Raw genomic sequence first — 21,716 nt, 5'->3', positions numbered from 1 at the left:
TTTCTATTCTATGGTGACAATACTTATCCACTGCACTGTGCATGTGGAGAAGCATCATCCTCACCCTAGGGACCTATTCACACTAAAACATGGTGCTGGAAACCTGTGTTCCAGAAGCATTTCCCGCACTGCATTTAAAATGCAGTGCAGTTCCAATCTGCAGCATGTCAATAATAAGCTGACACTCCAAATGCAGTGCGTTTGCCTGCACTAGATTGTGTAAAACAAAAGTACCATGCAAAGTACGTTTCCAAAAGTGGCACATGAAGTGCTTTTGGTGCGGTGCAGTGCGATTCAGCCCATTTGAAATCAATGGGCTGAAATTGCACAGCATGGAAGTGCACAGGATTGCACAGCTCAATCCTGTGCGAATCCCAATGTGAACCGGCTCCAAGACAGGAAGCTATAGAAAACGTCTCCCTATCGCCATTTCTATTATATATATATATATATATATATATATATATATATATATATATATATATATATATATATATACATATATACAGGAGATGTTTGTAGTTCACAGGAGATAGCTAGGAAAAATCTGAAGTCTAAAGAGAAAAAAAACAAATGCAGCCACCTAATCTAGGGACTGGTAAGCTGCAACCTGTTACAATTTTGTTCTTGAGTTTAGGTATACTTTAAGCTGTACAGTTATGCAATTTGTTCCCAACGACTTGACAGGCTCTTGCGTAGATGGAAGGAACATAAAGAATAAATTTAAAGAATACAACACCTCTCATGAAGTGGAAACATACTTTAGATACAAGTTTAAGACTATGGAGGAAATTGGTTAGAATGAGGGGAGAATAAAAAAAAAAAACAAAAAAAAATGTGAAAGGCTTCCCAGCATCCTCTTTTCAACATAAATTCTGAAGTGGGTGGTATCCACAATTGAGCAGCGAGGCGCTTCACTCCCCTCTAGGTAGCAAAGTGGAATTTTCTACTCCTATAAGTTATTGCCACTAAGCCCCAGAGCTAATTCTAGTATGCTATAGTTAAAATCCTGTAACAATATGCGCTTGCTTTCCTCTAAAAATATTGAGCATGTGGTCCCTTTTTGTATTGCTAAATCTAAAGACAAAAGAAAAAAAAATTAAATAAAAAAAAAATACTTTGCAAAATAAACTTATTTTTCTGTTTAGTAAATAGTTCATTAAAATGATGCAGCATTAGAAAGGGAAAAGAAGTTAAAGAAAAGAAAGAAAATAAGCACATATTTTTCTTTTCCCTCCCAAAAAGGGAACATATCTGGACACCTTTAAATCTTCCCAAACACCAGAGGTTCTGCAAGCTGGGACTTCATGATGCACTGCATGCCTCTCCTTCACCAGAAAGACCAGGCCAACACCATCTTCTGTACAAGTATGATACAAGGAGCAGGGCTCTGCTGCCATCTGCTGGCAACCAGCAGTCACTGTTTTTTTCATCCAGCTTTTACTTGCGGTCGTCAATGGTTTTAATAAACTCCACTGCAGCTGTGAACTGCATCCACCAGTAGGATTCCTCTCCAGTTAATCGGTTTGAATAGAAATTATTGATGTATTGCACAGTAGATAACAAGCAGGGCGGGTTAGCCTGGAAAAAAAGGAAACAGGACAGTAATTTTGAGCAAAAGAGTATTAAAAGGGAAAATCAGCCCAAAAATGAGAAAATGGCAAATAGGATTTTTACAACATAGGAGACCCTATTGATCTCTTTTTGTCACAAATGCTTCCCCTGCAGCATGGCTTTATGCCGGGACGATGTAACACTTGTGTACATGCATAGGATGGACATCATCCTGGCCCCGCCAATCAAGCTAAAGAGCCAGAACCCAGAATGACCATCAGAATAAAATGAAAGCAACTATGACTAATAGAAGTGCTGATGAGGATCGCTTCCAAGGTGAATCTGCCGTAATGGTGTTAACTAACATTATGGCTAACAACTCTAGGAAGACCATTTTTAGTTCCCCCACCACCCCCGATTCCATTTCAGGAGACTACTATTTCAGGAGACTACTATTTCAGGAGACTACTATTTCAGGAGACTACTATTTCAGGAGACTACTATTTCAGGAGACTACTATTTCAGGAGACTACTATTTCAGGAGACTACTATTTCAGGAGACTACTATTTCAGGAGACTACTATTTCAGGAGACTACTATTTCAGGAGACTACTATTTCAGGAGACTACTATTTCAGGAGACTACTATTTCAGGAGACTACTATTTCAGGAGACTACTATTTCAGGAGACTACTATTTCAGGAGACTACTATTTCAGGAGACTACTATTTCAGGAGACTACTATTTCAGGAGACTACTATTTCAGGAGACTACTATTTCAGGAGACTACTATTTCAGGAGACTACTATTTCAGGAGACTACTATTTCAGGAGACTACTATTTCAGGAGACTACTATTTCAGGAGACTACTATTTCAGGAGACTACTATTTCAGGAGACTACTATTTCAGGAGACCACTATTTCAGGAGACCACTATTTCAGGAGACCACTATTTCAGGAGACCACTATTTCAGGAGACCACTATTTCAGGAGACCACTATTTCAGGAGACCACTATTTCAGGAGACCACTATTTCAGGAGACCACTATTTCAGGAGACCACTATTTCAGGAGACCACTATTTCAGGAGACCACTATTTCAGGAGACCACTATTTCAGGAGACCACTATTTCAGGAGACCACTATTTCAGGAGACCACTATTTCAGGAGACCACTATTTCAGGAGACCACTATTTCAGGAGACCACTATTTCAGGAGACCACTATTTCAGGAGACCACTATTTCAGGAGACCACTATTTCAGGAGACCACTATTTCAGGAGACCACTATTTCAGGAGACCACTATTTCAGGAGACCACTATTTCAGGAGACCACTATTTCAGGAGACCTCTATTTCAGGAGACCACTATTTCAGGAGACCACTATTTCAGGAGACCACTATTCCAGGAGACCACTATTCCAGGAGACCACTATTCCAGGAGACCACTATTTCAGGAGACCACTATTCCAGGAGACCACTATTCCAGGAGACCACTATTCCAGGAGACCACTATTTCAGGAGACCACTATTTCAGGAGACCACTATTTCAGGAGACCACTATTTTAGAAGACTACTCTGCATTTTGTCTGTTAGATAAATCCAATTTATTCTTAGTCTCATCAAAATCTTTGCCAAGAATCAGTGTATGGCACAGTATAACTATCAAAGACGTATCACTTTCCTGTATTTGCTGCATCTATCTTAAAAAATGTAATTTAGAACTTTTTTTTAAACATATTGCCTTTCGATGATTTGCAACAGCATGTAAAAAGGTTTTCGGTTGCTTACCTTTATGAGAACAAACACCAGGACGGGGACAAAATCGTCAGCTCCTGGGACGGAGTATTCATTGGCAAGGCTGAGAAGATTCATAATAGTAGAACACATGCGTAGGATGCACTGCACCTTGTCCCTAGGGGTCTTATAAGCACTAATAGTTCGTATCTCAGCTTGAGCAGAAGGCCAGGGAGCTTCCCTCAGGTAAACCTGAAACATACAGGATATAAAGCATTAGTTAATACAAGGGTATTTGGCACTAAATATTTAATATCTCCTAGAAGTGCATTTTGCTATACTGACCTCAGGGATCTGAAGAGCTCTATGATTGGCAGAAACTACCTTAGACAGCCTTTGGATGTGTTCATGTAAAACCCTGTTAAAAGAGAGACAATGTTAGGTATTTGAGACCTTAAAGCAATAACTAGGTACACCTGAAAGACAGGCCTTTGCTACAGGACATTCCAAACCCACTAGAAAAAGATAAGTCTCGGGGCAGTGTGGGTTCAGAGACTCGCACCACCTTATAGCCATTGTGTCCCAAAAACCCGAATAGGATTGCCTGCATGCAGATGCATGGAACATCTGTGCATCCCACTCAGATGAATGAATAGGCATGCCTGTGTGAATATGGCCTTAATGCAGAACCAAACCCTCCTATCCCTTGCAGCCAAGAAGCAGACAGTTATCTGATGGCTTAACAGTCTGGTTGAGAGGACAAGTAACTGACTAACTTATCATGTAGTAAAACATCCTATAGATTAGAGGAGCAGGTGGCCTTCTCTTTATTGCATGACACCAAACATTCAGGACTTTTGGAAGTTGAGCAGCTCCATCCTTGTTTCTTTGCTATATATATAGTAACTGTTTTGGGTAACAGTTCAGTAAGTAGCCGAACTGTGGAGGGGGCAGGAGAGGCAGGTTCAGGCTCTCAGGGGCTTGCTGACAGGCTGAGCCAGGTGTCGATCCTGACTATATGGTCAGGATCTTTTCAGAGCCTGGACTGGCTCTGTGACGCTAGCCAACAGCAAGCATTAGCCCCCTGTCAGCTGAAAACGGGTCACAGGAGTGCAGAACTGCACTCCTGTGATCAATAGAAGTACAGCCATAAAAGCTTTGTTCATACTTCAACAGTTTTCAGCCTTGGAAGAGTGCAGTTAAGAGTTTCAGGCATCATGCGTGCCCCATGACCTAATCTTTGACTAATGAGTTTAGAATGCAACCACTAATGTGTGAACACGGAGACCAAATTTGTATAGGACGACAGAAAATGGTATTTTTGTACTTACCATTAAATATTTCTCCGAATTCATCGAAGGAAACAGCGCTCCATAGATCATAACTACTGGGTTATATTGCCTCCTCCAGATGTAGGAGTAGGCAGAACAAAAAACACCTGGCTACGCCCATGGGCCGTCCTCAGCTGGTATATAACCACCCTCTCTGCTCTAGGTAATCAGTTTAGTAGCAGTATTAGAATTATCAAAACTCCTTAGAGGGGTGGGTGATGTGTCCTTCGAGGAACTCAGAGAAATGGATTTTACAGTAAGTACAAAAATCCCATTTTCTTATTGGTTCATCGACGAACACAGCGCTCCATCATAACTACAGGGACATCCAAAAGCAGTGCCAAAAGGAAAATGAGGGATGGGGAGAATAACCCAAGGCTAAACATAAGAGCCCTAAGCAGGACACAGGAGCCTTAACTGTGTCACAGGAGCCCCCTCTAAAATACAAAAGGAAAGAAAAACACCCCTTAAGAGGGAACAGCCCCTCCTAAACAGCAGCCTGCAAAACCTTCAGGCCAAAAGTGCCAAAGTATCTACTTTGTAGACGTATTCACCGAAGACCAAGTGGCTGCCTTGCAAATTTGCGATATTGATGCTTGATGGCAGAAGGCCCAAGAAGTACTCAGCGCTTGATTAGAATGTGCCGTGACAGGGAAAGATTGACTCACCGTCTGTCTGATCCATCTGGAGATGGTAGCCATAGAAGGGGCCAACCCTTTCCTTGGTCCGTCCGTAAACACAAAAAGGGAGTCTGACCTCCTAAAGGACTCCGTAGTTGCCAGATACGCCCGAATCGCGCAAACCACATCCAAGGTATGCAAAGCAAATTCCTTGGGATGAGCTGGCTTGGCACACAAGGCAGGCAACACAATGTCCTTATTCAAATGGAAGTCAGAGACCACTTTGGGCAGGAATAATGAACAGGGATGAAGAACCACTTTATCCCTATAGATCACCAAATAGGGACTGCAACAGGATAATGCCGCCAATTTCGATACCTTGAAGGCCAAGGTAATGGCCACCAAGAACGCCACCTTCTGTGACAATGTAGGCAAGGGAATATCCCGAATATTCTCAAATGGAGGTTTCAGGAGAACCGAAAGCACTAAATATAAATCCCATAGCGGCAAAAGAGACTGTACAGGTGGAGTCACATGTCGAACGCCCTGAATGACGGTACGAACTAAAGAGTGTGTGACTAGGGGTCGCTGAAAGAAGATTGCCAAGGCAGACACCTGGCCCTTGATGGTACCCAAGACCACTTCTGATCAACGCCCCGTTGAAGAAAGGCCAAGACCCGAGCCACAGAAAAGGATTGAGGATGAGCGCCAATCGACTCACACCAAGAAATGTACACTTGCCACGTACGATGGTATATCTTGCTGGAAAACGACTTCCTCCTTTTTACCATAGTAGGGATCACTGATCCAGACAAACCTTTATTTCTCAGTACCCTGGCTTTCAAAAGCAAAGCCATTAAAACCAGCGGCTAATGCAGGATGGTAGATCAGCCCTTGGGACAACTGGTCTTCTCTGAGAGGAAGCCCCCAAGGAGCGATTACAGCCACCAGAATGATCGGAAGATCCCTGCCCTTGATTTCTCACAGGAACCGCGGAAGAAGCAAGAGTCAAGGATGATACTGGCCTTACTGTGGCCCTCGGACGCCTGCGGTGTCTGCCAGAGGAACCCCTGACCTCGCCACAAACATCAGTGGAGCCGAACCTACATGTAGAAAACAGAATTGTCTTGAAGGTGCATACCACCAGACTCCGAGAACTGTCTGTGTGACAGCAGCCGGTGAATCACAGCCTGTGGTTGCTGAAGTTTGTCCAGAGGAAGGACCAGCCTGGTCAGAATTAGAATCAGACCTAGGTAAATCAATTCCCTAGACAGGGGGGACCTTAGGTAGTTCGGACATTACCTGAACCTTTGCAGAAATTAAATCCACACAAGGAGACTCAGGACCTGAAAAGAACAAACTTTGCCCCCCTTTCTGGGTACCCCCAAAAGAAACATTTTGTGGATCCTATTGACAGTCACGAAGGGGGTCCACGGGGCTGGAAACCAGTGAAGATGTCCCCTCGCCTCAGTAATGGGTGAGGGCAGACCTTCATGCTTAAAGGGTTTTGTCTGCGGGTCTGGAGAAACTAGCTCTAGGCTTACCAGACCAAGGTTGCTTGGAACCTTCCAGGGAAGATTTGAAAGATCTATTTCCCTTATTCTCAGTCCCAGAAGCATGAAAGATCCCCAGCTCCTTTCCTTTCCTGGATTGCGGCAGGAAGGTACTCTTCCCCCCCGTGATACCCTTAATGATGTCATCCCGGGTAGCCCCAAACAGGCAATCGCCTTGAAAGGGCAGATCAATGAGAGCTTTTTTAGAGGCTTGGTCTAAAGACCAATTCTAAAGCCATAGTACGCACCTAATCACCACCACTGAAACAAAGTTTGGACAGCACAGGAGGTTTATCCAAAGCTGCATCACAAATGAACTGCAGCCCATGGACAACCTGGTCCGCTAAAATCAACATAGGCAGCGGGAACCTGCTCACCCCCTAGGCAGTGGTGCAAAAACTTGGCCCATTCAGTTAGGGTCTGAGACACCAGGGCCAAGGGTGAAGACTGGTCACAATGCCGAACCAGCCATAGTAAACATGCTGCGTGCCACAGCCTCCACTTTCCTGTCAGCTGGGTCCTTAAAGAACGGGGATTCCTCTACGGAGATCATGTTGCTTTATTCAACCTGGAAACAGGAGGGTCCATTTACTTTTTTAAAAGTGATTCCTCAAAAGGTTAACTTTGGTTGTTCCCATTCCTTATAGTTAAATCTGTTAAAATAAGACACATAAGAAAACCCCTTTGGAGTGCGAGGTGACTTATGCATACCAAACGACCCATCCGTGGCCGCATCAGCCACATCCTCAATTTTTAGAGTCTCGCGCACTGCAGTAATAAGTGTGTCTACCAGCGCTTTTTCATTTGCTGCTGCGACCATGGAGGAATCATCCTCACTATCGGATGGATATGTGGGTGGCAGCATCAGGCTCAGAACCAGATGAGACAGCCTGAGCAGGGGAAGGCGGGGGGGGGGGGGGGATGCTTCCTCCTGGAGGAAGAGGGGGTCAGTGAGGTAGATGTGACCCTAAAGCACCATAAGAAAAGGAAGAACTTGCAGTACAAAAAATCGGATTTTTGTAAGATCTTACCGTAAAATCCTTTTCTCTTAAGCTCATTGACAGACGTAGTCTTCTTGATTCACAAGAACTGGGTTATGTTGTCTCCGCAGGAGCAGGACTAGGCAGAAAGAAAAAAACGTTCTGGCTCCACCTTAGGGGCAGTCCCTGAGGGTATATCCTCCCTCTCTCTGCTACAAGGCATCAGTTCTGTCACAAAGCAGCAACAGAGAATTTAACCCAACCCAACTCAATGATAGAGGGGCGGGTACTACGTCTGTCAATGAGCTTAAGAGAAAAGGATTTTACGGTAAGATCTTACAAAAATCAGATTTTCTCTGTCGCTCATTGACAGACGTAGTCTTCTTGATTCACAAGAACTGGGACATCCAGAAGCAGTGCCACAAATGAGGGGTGGGATTGACCGAAATCAAAATCCAATCTAGAAGGCCCAACCGGTGCCAAACTAGAAGTTTTAAAGGCTCATTATAAACAAAGAATGAGACTCAAATGAAAATTTCCAACGGAAAAAAAAAACCCTCGAGGCAGACCACTGGTCTCCTCAAATGGCGGCCTGCAAAACTTTGCGGCCAAACGAGGCATCAGACGATGCCATTACATCAACTTTATAATGTTTTGTAAAGGTATGCACCGACGACCAGGTAGCCGCCTTGCACACCTGGACCACTGACGCCTGATGGCGAAAGGCCCATGACGCACTAAGTGCCCGAGTGGAGTGCGCCTTAACAGGGAACGGGGGCTCCCGACCCTTAATAGAATAAGCCTGTACCACCGTCTGTCTGATCCATTTGGAAATAGTCGCGGCAGATGCAGGCAACCCCTTTTTGTGTCCATCCGGGAATCACAAAAAGTGAATCCGTCTTGCGAAACGAGTCTGTCGTTTTCAAGTATACCCTGATCGCCCGGACCACATCCAAGGAGTGTAAAGCAAACTCCCGAGGATGACTGGGCTTAGAACACAGGGAAGGTAATACAATTTCTTCATTCAGATGAAATTCTGAAACCACTTTTGGTAGGAAGGATGGATTCGGATGAAGAACCACCTTATCTCTATGAACCACCAGATATGGAGAACGACGAGATAATGCGGCCAGTTCTGACACCCTGCGTGCAGAAGTGATAGCCACCAAGAAGGCCACCTTCTGGGACAACGTAGGTAGAGGAATCTCCCTAATATCTTCAAAGGGAGGTTTCTGAAGAACCGACAATACTAAATTAAGATCCCAGGGTGGTAACGGCGCGCGCACTGGCGGAGCCAGATGTCGCACCCCCTGGATGAAATTCCGCACCAAGGAATGAGTAGCCAAAGGCTTCTGAAAGAAGATAGCTAATGCTGAGACCTGACCCTTGATAGTGCTCAAGGCCAGTTTCTGCTCAACCCCTTGTTGCAGAAAAGCTAATATTCGACTAACCGAATAAGATCGTGGGTGGAACCCCAGAGGTTCACACCATGCAATGTAGGACTTCCATGTACGATGATAAATCTTTCTGGAAGTCGCTTTCCTTGCTTTAACTAGAGTAGGAATAACTGAAGCTGACAATCCCTTGTCCTTCAGCACCTGGGTCTCAATAGCCAGGCCGTTAAAGCCAGCGATCGTAAAGCAGGATGGAAGATCGGTCCCTGAGACAGTAGGTCCTCCCTGAGAGGAAGTCTCCACGGGTCGTCCGCCACCAGTTTGACCACGTCGGCGTACCAAGCTCGGCGAGGCCAGTCCGGAGCTACCAGGATTACTGGAATTCCTTCCTCCTCTATCCTGCGAAGAAGTCTTGGCAGTAACCCGAGAGGAGGGAAGGCATACATTAGCTGGTATTGCCCCCACGGGGCGATCAGTGCGTCTGCGGTCTCTGCTAGAGGATCGCGGGAGCGAGCCACGAATCTCTGTACTTTCCTGTTGAATCGTGATGCCAACAGATCCACATCCGGGGTGCCCCACCGTAGGCACAACTGGTGGAAAACTTCTGGATGGAGGGACCATTCCCCCTGATCCAGAGTCTGACGGCTGAGATAATCTGCCTGCCAATTCTCCACCCCCGGAATGAACACCGCAGAGATAGCTGGAACAAACCGTTCCGCCCAGCGAAGAATGCAAGCCACTTCTTTGGCCGCTCGGACACTCTTGGTGCCCCCCAGGTGATTGACATAAGCCACGGCCGTGGTGTTGTCCGACTGGATCCGAACCGGGCTGCCCTGGAGCTGCTCGGTCCAGTGAATCAGACAAAGTCTGATCGCTTTCAGTTCCAATACATTTATCGGCAACCTGGATTCTTCCAGGGACCAAAGTCCCTGGACAGATAACTGACCGAGAATTCCTCCCCATCCGGATAGACTGGCATCCGTGGTCACTATCGTCCAATATATTGGCAGAAATGACTTTCCCTGGCTGAGCATTGGAGACCGAAGCCACCAGACCAGAGACTCTCTGGTCTGTTTGCTCAATCGGATCCGATTGTCCAGGGATTCCGGATTCCGATTCCATCTGAGAAGAATCTCTTGCTGAAGAATTCGGGTATGGGACTGGGCAAATGGGACTGCTTCGAAGGAAGCCACCATCAATCCCAGAACCCTCATGCAAGTTCGAAGAGAAGACCAGCTGTTGGATAGTAACAAATGGACTGCTGATTGAATCTTCCGGAGTTTCCCTACCGGAAGGAAAACTCTTGACCTGACTGTGTCTAGAATTAGACCCAGATATTCGAGCCTCTGGGTGGGAACCAGAAATGACTTTTGCTGGTTGACCAGCCACCCGAATTCCTGTAAAGAAAAATGGATTTTTGTAAAATCTTACCGTAAAATCCTTTTCTCTTAGCTCATTGACAGACGTAGTCCTCGGTGATACAGCACCTTCGGGTTATGTTGCCTCCACAGGAGCAGGACTAGACAGGAAATTAAAAAGCTCTGGCCACACCCTAGGGGCAGTCCCAGAGGGTATATCCTCTCTCTCTCTGCCTCAGCAAATCAGTTATGTGAAAAAGCAGTCTTTAGAGATTTTAACCCAACCCAACTCAAAAAAACAGAGGGGCGGGGACTACGTCTGTCAATGAGCTAAGAGAAAAGGATTTTACGGTAAGATTTTACAAAAATCCTTTTTTCTCTAGCGCTCATTGACAGACGTAGTCCTCGGTGATACAGCACCTTCGGGACGTCCCAGAGCAGTTATCACAAATGAAGGGTGGGAAAATGAAAATCAAATCCCAATCTAGAAGGCCCAACCGGTGCCAACTAGAAGTTTACAATGCTCATCCTTAATAATGAGACTCAACAAAAAAGAGAAAAAAAATTTTTTTTTTTTTTTTCAAACAGAAAAAACCCTCGAGGTAGACCACCGGTCTCCTCAAATTGCGGCCTGCAAAACCTTGCGGCCAAATGAGGCATCCGCCGATGCCGTCACATCAATTTTATAGAATTTTGTAAAGGTATGTACCGACGACCAGGTGGCCGCCTTACATACCTGGACCACTGACGCCTGATGGCGAAAGGCCCAGGAAGTACTGAGCGCTCGAGTGGAGTGCGCCCTAACAGGGAACGGAGGACTCTGACCCTTAATAGAATAAGCCTGTACCACCGTTTGTCTAATCCATTTGGCAATGGTCGCGGCAGATGCAGGCAAACCCTTTCTGGGGCCATCCGTGATCACAAAAAGTGAATCCGTCTTACGGAATGATTCCGTAGCTTTCAGGTATACCCTGATTGCCCGAACCACATCTAAGGAATGCAACGCATGTTCCCGATGATGCTTGGGCTGAGGACACAAGGAAGGTAGTACAATATCTTCATTCAGATGAAAATCTGAAACCACCTTAGGAAGAAAAGATGGCTTAGGATGAAGTACTACCTTATCCCTATGAATCACTAGGTATGGGGACTGGCATGATAATGCAGCCAGTTCTGACACCCTGCGAGCAGAAGTAATAGCCACCAAGAAGGCCACCTTCTGGGATAAAGTAAGCAAGGGAATCTCCCTGATGTTTTCAAAGGGAGGTTTCTGTAGAACCGACAAAACCAAATTAAGATCCCAGGGCGGTAAGGGCGCGCGGACTGGTGGAGCCAGGTGCCGCACCCCCTGGATGAAATTCCGCACCAAGGACTTGGTAGCTAAAGGTTTCTGAAAGAAGATTGCTAATGCTGAAACTTGACCCTTGATGGTGCTCAAGGCTAGCTTCTGCTCAACCCCTTGTTGCAAAAAGGCCAATATTCGAGTCACCGAATAGGTACGTGGAGGAAATCCTAAAGATTCGCACCACGCAATATAAGTCTTCCATGTGTGATAATAGACCTTGCTGGAAGTCGCTTTCCTTGCTTTAATAAGGGTAGGAATGACTGAAGTAGACAAACCTCTGTCCTTCAGTACTTGGGTCTCAATGGCCAGGCCATTAAAACCAGCGACTGTAAAGCATGATGGTAAATTGGTCCTTGAGACCACAGACACTCCCTGAGACGAAGTTCCCACGGAACGTCTGCGACTAGCATGTCCAAGTCGGCCAGGCTAGAATTTCTAGGACCACTGGCGCTGATAGAATCTGAACCAGGCGTCCCTAGAGGTATCTGGCCCCGACCATCCGAGAAAGTCTGGTCGTTTTCTGTTCCCACACATTTATCAGATACCTGATTGTTATCAGGAAGGGTGATCTTTTCTGGTTGAACCTCAGGGACCGAAGTCACCCGACTAGAGGCTACTTGGCCTATCTGGTCAACCAGATCCGATTCCTGTGAGGTATAGGGACTAATCTTAGGAAAAGGTAAAGGAAAAGATCTATTCAGGGAACGGTAACTACCGCTTCCTGTAGTACATAAATGTTGGAAGGGAAGAATCGCATCGGTAGTAGTGGTTGATGCTCGATCTAATGTCCTGAATACCGGTGAAAACGTCCCCCCACCCTGAAACCGGGTGGGGGCGCACCTTCAGGCTGTGTACTCCTTTGCTTCGGGTTGGCTGGGTTGGTCCTCTGCTTGTCCGACCAGCCCTTCTTGAACCCTCCTGGAGGAGTCTTGCCTTTCCCGCTTGTACCAGCCGGGCACCCTTTATGGGCGGTAAAGAAAGGTCCTCGCTTGTTGCGAGGTCCCTTAGCTTTAGCAGCCTGTGGCAAAAAAGTGCTCTTGCCCCCAGTGGCATCCTTAATGATTTCATCTAGGTTGGCCCCAAATAGACGATTCCCCTGAAAAGGGAGATTTGTCAAGGTCTTTTTGGAACCTAGGTCAGCTGACCAGCATTTTAACCACAGCACACGTCTGAGGATGACCGCTGACATAGATGCATGCCCTAATAAGGGAGTAGTGTCCAAGGCTGCGTCACAGATAAACTGTAGCCCTTGTATAATCTGTTCCATCAAATCAGATGTCTCCTGGGGAATATCTTTTCCCCTAAGGTCTTGGCGTACCATTCTCGCCCATTCCGTAAGTGTCTGGGAAACTAGACCAATAACAATTCCTGGTCTAAATGCTGACCCTATCAGAGAGAAGATGGTGCGGGACTCTGCTTCCATCTTTCGATCCACCGGATCCTTAAAGGACGAAGTGTCCTCCACTGGGATAACCGTGGCTTTATTCAGCCTGGAAATAGGTGGATCCACCACTGGTGGTACCGTCCATTTCTTAATTATGGATTCCTCAAACGGATAGCGTCTAGCAATACGCTTGGAAATAGTAAAGGTACGTTTAGAATGCTCCCATTCTCCTTTAATCTGATTACCGAAACACTTGGGTACAGGAAAAACCTTCACCGTTTTGATGGGCTTATTAGTACCAAAAGGAATCTCTGTTTCAGTTGCCTCTGCCGGTAAAGCCTCAAGTTTTAAGGTTTCCTGCACTGCCCCAACTAGTGCGTCCACCAATGCTTCTTCCTGAATTATAGCGGGAGAAGAAACGTCCTCCTCACTGTCTGAGGGGGCTTTACCTGAGATAACAGCCCTTGCAGAGGAACCTGCAACTGCAGTGACCATCTCTGAATCTGAGTCAGAGGTGTCAGATAGTATAGGGGTAGGCGGGGGTCGCTTCCTTGACCCCCGTCCCTGACAGGCCGCCTCCACCCGAGCCACCATAGACTCCAAAATTGCTGTAAATGACTCTACACTCTGTGCACCGGCGGGTCCCGTGGCCCCCTCGAGGGAAACAGGTGGGGGAATATGTGTGGCAGGGTCCATGATAATTCCAGTCACTTCCTGGATAATATAATTCAAAAATAAAAAACTTTTTTTTTTTTTTTCAGACCCCCAGCGCCACAAAAAGCCCCTTAGTGTTACCTGCTAGGGATCCCTATCGATCGAGAGAGAGAGAGAGAGATAGACCCCCAGGCTCACCACTTGATGCTCAGAGTTTAACTGCAACAGGTTACAGCGCTGTCTTGACAAACAGGAAGTCTTTTGGCTGGCTGCCCAGGAAGAAAGGAGGCGGCTCCGCCCCTCTGCACGCCTTCCGGCGCCTCCCCTAGCTCCACGAGGTGTTTGGATCACCTCAAACATGGCCGCCCCCATGCTGGAGACACGAGGCTACGCCAAAATGGCGGCTCGTGCGATCCAGCAAAAAAAATGGCGGCGGCCTGTACTGAATAGCGGTGTGCTGCAGGGCACACAACATTCTCTCTGCATGGGGATTTGGCGTGGTTGGCGGTACCGGCCCTGGCGGACCGCATGGCCATTCGGGAGGCCTGCTAATAGCTGGAGATCTGATTAGGAAGGCAGTCTACATGTCCATGGCTTCTGACTGGTAGGTAGCTTATTCTTATCACCGTAAGATTCCCAGAATGCCACTGATTACAATCTTTTTAACATGTATACAATTAGATTGTTAGCTCCCAAACCAAGCCTCCTGGCTTTTGCACATAAAATCACACTCAAAGTAGGAGGATCTGTGTCATTTATAGGATAGAGAGGGACTATCTTACCATACAGAGAGGGGCCCGCGTTCACCACAAAACCCGTCAGGGGAAAAGGGGGAACATACTACTCACCATACCGGAACCAGGCGGGCACCAACTCCTGACAGTACCCCTCTCCACCGGGGCGGGAGGGCTGTCGACCGATATGGACGCCGTGACTCATGGTCTTTGGCGTTTCAGCGAGACGTTTAACTCGCGGGGTCAGTCCTTTAATGGGACTTTGTCGCGGCCGACCCAGCGCGGAGCTATGGCCTGCACGCGCTCGTAGGCTGAACTGGGGTGACCACCGGATCTCAACATCCAGCCCGTCGCCCAGTTCGGCTTTCTTGCTTGAAGATCTCACAGGAACACTGGAGAAAAAAAGCTGTCTAAAAAATCTTTTAAGAAAAAAAAAAAAAAAATCTTGCCAGGACCTAAGATCCCAGCAAGGTATCTAGGTCCTTACTCCTAACTAGACAGAAAATAACTGATTTGCTGAGGCAGAGAGAGAGAGGATATACCCTCTGGGACTGCCCCTAGGGTGTGGCCAGAGCTTTTTAATTTCCTGTCTAGTCCTGCTCCTGTGGAGGAAACATAACCCGAAGGTGCTGTATCACCGAGGACTACGTCTGTCAATGAGCGCTAGAGAAATTATAGTAATTTCTATGTTTTGTAGCAGAGTCTGAGGAGACTCTGCATGAAGCAGGAGATCGTCTAGGTAACCTAGAATCGATATGCCTCTGTGGCGCAGTAGTGCCAACATTGGGGCCAACACCTTCGTGAAGACCCGAGGAGCCGTGGCGAGACTGAAAGGTAACGCCACAAACTGATAGTGGTTCTCTTCTACGGAAAAGCGTAGAAACCGCTGATGTCCTGCGAAAATGGGAATGTGAAGATAGGCGTCCTTGATGTCTATGGACGCTAGGCCATCCCCTGGATGCAGGAAGGCTGCTACTGTGCGAATGGATTCCATCTTGAATTTCCTTATGTTGAGAAAGGAATTGAGTGCCCTTAAGTCCAGAATTGGACGCACTTTGCCCTCTTTCCTGGGTATTGTAAATAGGTTTGAATAAAACCCTTGAAAACGTTCTGTCCAAGGAACGTGGACTACCACTCCTTGTTGTAGTAAATCCGTGACTGCTCTCCGCAGATCTTCTAAACGATCCGGGGATAGTCGGATATTGGAAGGGAAGAATCGCGCCGGTGGGAGAGATCGAAACTCGATCTTGTACCCTGACCTTATGACTTCGCAAACCCACTTGTCCGGGATTATGGAAAGCCATGGATCCGGGAACCGGCGAAGACGTCCCCCCACCCCAATTATGGGTGGGAGCGCACCTTCAGGCTTTGGACGGTTTATCTTCAGGTCTGGAGGGGGCGGGCTTTTGCTTGCCCGACCAACGTCCCCTGAAGCCTCCTGAAGGAGCTTTGGAGGACTTAATTTTTTCACCCGCCGGACGAAAAAACTTTTTGTGAGCAGAGAAAGAAGGCCCTCGTCTTTGACGAGTTCCTTTACCCTTAACATTTTGCGGTAAAAAGGTGCTCTTTCCACCCGTGAGATCCTTAATGATCTCATCTAAGTTGGCTCCAAATAGACGCTCTCCTGAAAAGGGGATATTAGCCAATGCTTTTTTGGAACCTTGGTCGGCTAACCAACCTTTTAGCCACAGTGTACGCCTGAGAACCACTGCTGAAACTGATGCTCGCGCCAATAATGGAGTGGCGTCTAACGCCGCATCACACACAAACTGTAACCCCTGTATAATTTGTTCCAACAAATCTGATACCGCCTGAGGGACCTCTTCTAAGTCCCAGCGTAACCACTTGGTCCATTCAGTTACAGTCTGCGAAACCAGACCAATAGCAATTATTGGTCTGAAAGCTGATCCAATCAAGGAAAACATGGTGCGAGACATAGCTTCTATCTTGCGATCCACTGGATCTTTAAAAGACGGGGCGTCTTCTAAAGGAATAACCGTGGCTTTATTCAATCTAGCAATTGGTGAATCCACCACAGGTGGTTCTGTCCATTTCTTAATGAGGGTTTCCTCAAACGGATAACGCCTGTTAATGCGTTTAGAAATAGCAGAGGTGCGTTTTGGCAGACTCCATTCTTCTTTGATTGGATTGCCAAAACATTTGGGCAATGGAAAAACCTTCGCCACTTTCATGCGTTTTTTAGTCCCAAAAGGGATTTCAGTTTCAGCTATTTCCGACGGAATACCCTGTAATCTTAAGGTTTCTTGAACAGATATAATGAGTGCGTTTACCAACGCTTCCTCTCGGGCTATGGCTGATGCCGAAACATCCTCCTCACTGTCTGAAGAGACAGTACCCGAGACACCAATCCCAGATGAAGTACCTGCAACTGCAGAAATAGGCTCAGAGTCTGAATCCGAAGTTTCAGATAATAAAGGGTTAGGCGGGGGTCGCTTTCTTGCACTTCTTGCACTTCCACCCGGGACACAAAAGTTTCCATAATAGCTGACAATGATTCAATCGTAAGCGGGGTGCTGGAGGATCCTGCAGACACCTCGAGGGGATCCGGTGGAGATACATGAGTGGCAGGGTCCATGTTAATTCAGGACACCTCTGCCAGAAAAAACAAAAAACTTTTTTTTTTTTTTTAAATCAAAAAAATACCCTTTTTTTTTTTATGTGTCTCCCCCTAGCGCAATAGCGCCCCTCAGAGTACCTGCTTCTCGATCCCCAAGAGAGAGAGAGGGACCCCCAAGGCTCACCACCCGATGCAGAGAAGTTTCCAACCAACTGCAGTCAGCGTTTGTCTTTTACACACTGGAAAGAGCTGTGTTCGTTTTCCTGGGTAGAAGGACGTGGCTCCGCCCCCTGTGTACGCCTTCCGGCGTTCCCAGCTCTCCACGAGGTAGCTGGGCTCATCAAACATGGCCGCCCCCATACAGGAGACAATAGACTCCAAAAACATGGCGGCCGGCGTGACCTGAGGACATACATGCACCTGGTCTACGGCAAAATGGCGGCGGACCGCCAAAATAGTTTTTCCCAGCACATCCACCTGCATCTCTGCTAAGTGGCGGTTTATCGATCTGCAGGAGGTACACTACAATTAAGGTAGGATTATACCTCCTATGTCTGCTGTAATACTACAGTCTGCTGGGTAGAGTGTTAGCTCTCAAACCAAGTCCACTTCCCACCAAACACATACTGTATTTACAAGGGGGACTTTTAGTGTCAGATATATACTGACCATGTATGGAGGGGCCCATAATTCATACTGCCTCATAACGAGGAAAAAAGGGAACGTTTACTCACCATACCAAACCGACAGGCACCCTCTCTTCACAATACCCTCTCCACCCGGGTGGGGGGTTGTGGACCACTCCGGACGCCTCGACTCTCTGGTTCCTGGCATCCAAGCGAGACTTTTAACTCGCAAGGTCAGTCCCTCCAATGGGACTCCGTCGCGGCCGACCCAGCGCGGAGCTCTGGTCTGCACGCGCTCGTAGGCAGAAACCGGGGTGACCACTGGATCTCAACATCCAGCCCGTCTCCCGGCCCCGCATACTTACTTGAATGTGTCGAGGCCGACCAAGCGCAATGCAATGGTCTGCGCGCGCTCGTAGGCCGGCTGGGGTGACCACTAGTGTCGCCCAGTCCGGCGTATTTGCTTGAAGATCTCACAGGAAAAAAACACTGGAGAAAACTGCCTAAAAAAATATTTTTTCTAAGAAAAAATCTTGCCAGGACCCAAAAGATCCCAGCAAGGAACTTAGGTCCTTACTCCTGACTAGACAGAAAAAAACTGATGCCTTGTAGCAGAGAGAGGGAGGATATACCCTCAGGGACTGCCCCTAAGGTGGAGCCAGAACGTTTTTTTCTTTCTGCCTAGTCCTGCTCCTGCGGAGACAACATAACCCAGTTCTTGTGAATCAAGAAGACTACGTCTGTCAATGAGCGACAGAGAAAAAACCTTTTGCTACCACTAAAGGATCCCCCCCCCCCCCCCAAAGCTCAGGGTACCTATCAGGAGAGAGAGAGAGAAGGGACCCCCCAAGGACTCGCCCTACCAATCGGAGGAACGCTGAGAATTCGGACCCAGCAACGCTATCCCTTTTCATATGTCCCAGGCACAGGAGGAGGAAGAGAAGGAGCTTCAGCAACCCCACTATACCCCCCCCCCTTCCTCCGTTTCTGTTCTGCTGCTGGGAGTGAAGAGTTTAGCATTGTGAAAACTGAGCGCTAAGGCAGCCAGTCATTAAGCACTGGTGCTGTCCCACGGGAGTAATGGGAGGCAGTCACATGCTCCTCACATTTAAAGTTTCGGCTGTTTATTCTTGCTCTTTAGTGGCCAAGCAAAAGAGTGTTGGAAGGCCTGGCTGCTGTAAAGTGTACCTATTGTTTTAGCCCTTATAGTCAAAGTGCAGATTCACCTTCAAGCCTTGTTGCCCTCAGTTAAGGTGGTTGGTAAAGTCAGGATGATAAAACACTGCTATCCCCTCAGTTTTATCAAGAGCTACAGTACCGTGTAAATATTTTTTAAATTCTAAATCGTAAATACCTTATCTCACAGCAATGACTTGTCAGTGACATTCCTCTGCTCAATCTTCCCCGATGTAAGTAATGCAGAGGGAGGGGCTGAGAGGCTGAACTCCCTGACATCAGCTGGCCAGCAGAGGAATGTCACATGACCGCTGCAAGCAAAGGTATTTACGATTACACCAAGTAGTTTAGATCTTGATAAAACAGAGGGGATGCAAGTTACTTTAAAAGGTATTTTAAGTAATAGGGAAGAGCAGTAGGAGGGGAGATGCGGGAAGAGATTACACTCACACACAGGCATCAGGACTGACAGGCAGGGAGGGAGGGAGGGAGGGGGGAGGGAGAGCGAGCAGAGAGCATGATGCCAGAGGCCCGATGACCACGATATCATGGATCAAAAGACATGATTACTGTGTTCCGCAGAGACAGGGGGACACAGAAACAGGCAAGATCAGCCAGGTTTTTTTACATCATACAATGGGACAAATTACACAGCACAAGCACTCTGCTACTTAACAGAACTAGATAGAGATTAATATATATATATATATATATATATATATATATACACACACACACACACACACACACACACACATATACACACACACATATACACACACATACATATACACACACATACATATACACACACTTTTTTTAGGGTATCAAACGCTTCAACTGTCCTCATGGCTATAACTTTCTCCCCAAACCAACTCACTGATCACGAAGAACATCTGCATCCTGATTAGGGCTAAAGGCCAGCTTGAAGATGCGATTCATCACACTCCGCTCTATCGCAATCTGGGCATCCTGAAGCTGTTCCTCGCTAGCATTTTGCCAGATGACATCCTGGGCCATGGTACCATACAGAGATTGCAGGAACTCTTCAACCTGCGCAGTTTTGTCATCAGCAGCTGTCAATTTCTGGAATTCTGAGGAAGAAAAACATAATCAGTCTAGCGCCCAATTTAGAGAAATTCCATGTCCCCAGTTGCTATACAACCTGGCCACTGGCAGGAAAACAGCACAGGGAATTTTGCAATATTTAGGGCAAGCATTATAAAACTGCAGCACAAAAGTCAGAACATACAGAAAGCATAACCCTACATCGATTAATGTAATAAAGTTCCATAACGGTTATAAGGAAGCAGCATGCTAGCGAGATCACTTTTCTTTTCATGATTTGGTCTTGGGCTGGTCTATAGATTCTAGTACAAGGATGCATTTCATAGAATTTGCGGTCTTCTGCAAAAGCACATCTGCCTATCTACTCCCCTGACTACTGAGTGGCAGCTCTCCCCTTACATTGCAGCATGTCGATACACTAGACTGTGAGCCAAGATGAGGTTAACTGTTTCTCAAAGGGAAAACCAAGTCTCTATATCGCTAGTAAGGTAAAAGGTACTACAGATGAACAGATTGGAGGAAAAAACCCTTGGGATGAAGGTCCAGCCATTATTGAATCCATGTCCCAGCTAAAGTCTTATCAGGGAATTAGTCGCCAAGGGACACTGGAAGAAAATGGCCAAGGCCGACCCTTAACCTTTAATCCTGCCCAACGCCAAACGCTGTACCACACCTTACTGCAAAAAAGCTAGGACCCTCGCCACCGAAAAAGAGCGAGGATGCAACCCTTGCGACTCACACCAGGCAATGTACGCCTTCCAGGTACGATGATAAATCTTCCTGGAGGTAGCCTTCCGAGCTCTCAGCAAGGTAGGAATAACAGCATCAGAGAGACATCAGCATCAGAGAGACATCAGTCTCTCAACACCTGGCCTTCAACCGCCTTGCCGTTAAAGCCAGAGACCGTAAAGCAGGGTGGAAGATCAGCCCTTGAGACAGCAGATCTTCTCTCAGAGGTAGCCGCCAGGGAGGCTCTACAGCCATCTTGACGTGGTCTGCGTACCAAGACTGACGAGGCCAGCCCAGGGCCACCAGAATCACTTGTACCTGCTCCAGCGCTAACCTGCGGAGGAACCTGGACAACAGTTGAATCGGGGGAAAGGCATAAATCAGCTGATAGTGGTGCCAAGGCACCACCAACGCGTCCTTGGCGTCTGCCAGAGGATCTCGAGCCCTGGCCATGAACCTTTCCACCTTCTTGAGACGAGACGCAAACATATCCACGTCCGGAGTCCCCCACCGGGCACACAGGAGAACATTTATCGGTAAGGAGGATTCCTCCGATGACCACATCCCCTGGGCACAAAGTGTCCAGTACTCCACTCCAGCCCGTCAGGCTGGCATCCGTGGTGATCACCGTCCACAACAGGGGCAGAAAAAACTTGCCCTGTGTCAGAGTGGGCGAAAGAAGCCACCATGAAAGCTCCGTCCTCATGAGACGGCTCAAATACACCAGCCTGTCCAAGTACTGGGGGTTCCTGTTCAATTTGGCAAGAATCTCTGCTTGCAGAGTCTTTGTGTGAAACTGGGCAAACGGGATCGCCTCGAAAGCTGAAACCATCAGCCCCAGGGACCTCATGCAGGTCCGCAGGGAGGAGAGATTGTTGTCCGTGAGGGACCTAATCTCG

At 47.2% G+C, this 21,716-nt stretch overlaps 1 protein-coding gene across 3 annotated transcripts in view; it reads right to left on the bottom strand.

The window, feature by feature from the left end:
- Positions 1–696: 696 nt before the first annotated feature.
- The window catches only part of GAPVD1 (GTPase activating protein and VPS9 domains 1), a 284,263-nt gene continuing 263,243 nt past the window's right edge, over positions 697–21,716 (bottom strand). For 2 of the 3 annotated variants that reach the window (XM_082263587.1, XM_082263588.1), the window contains exons 20-23: positions 19,901–20,114; positions 3,633–3,705; positions 3,342–3,539; positions 698–1,581 (exon numbers count right to left, since the gene is read on the bottom strand). In XM_082263587.1, coding sequence (XP_082119713.1) covers positions 1,441–1,581; positions 3,342–3,539; positions 3,633–3,705; positions 19,901–20,114 — 626 coding nt within the window. In that variant the 3' untranslated portion in view covers positions 698–1,440. Of the gene's footprint in view, positions 1,582–3,341; positions 3,540–3,632; positions 3,706–19,900; positions 20,115–21,716 lie in introns of all 3 variants that reach the window. The other variant, XM_082263589.1, reaches the window with a different exon arrangement.

This window comes from Pelophylax lessonae (assembly GCF_965119305.1).
Source record: "Pelophylax lessonae genome assembly, chromosome: 7".
Lineage (NCBI taxonomy): Eukaryota > Metazoa > Chordata > Amphibia > Anura > Ranidae > Pelophylax > Pelophylax lessonae.
Note: the sequence above shows the minus strand (reverse complement) of the source record. Positions and strands in the feature narration are given on the sequence as shown.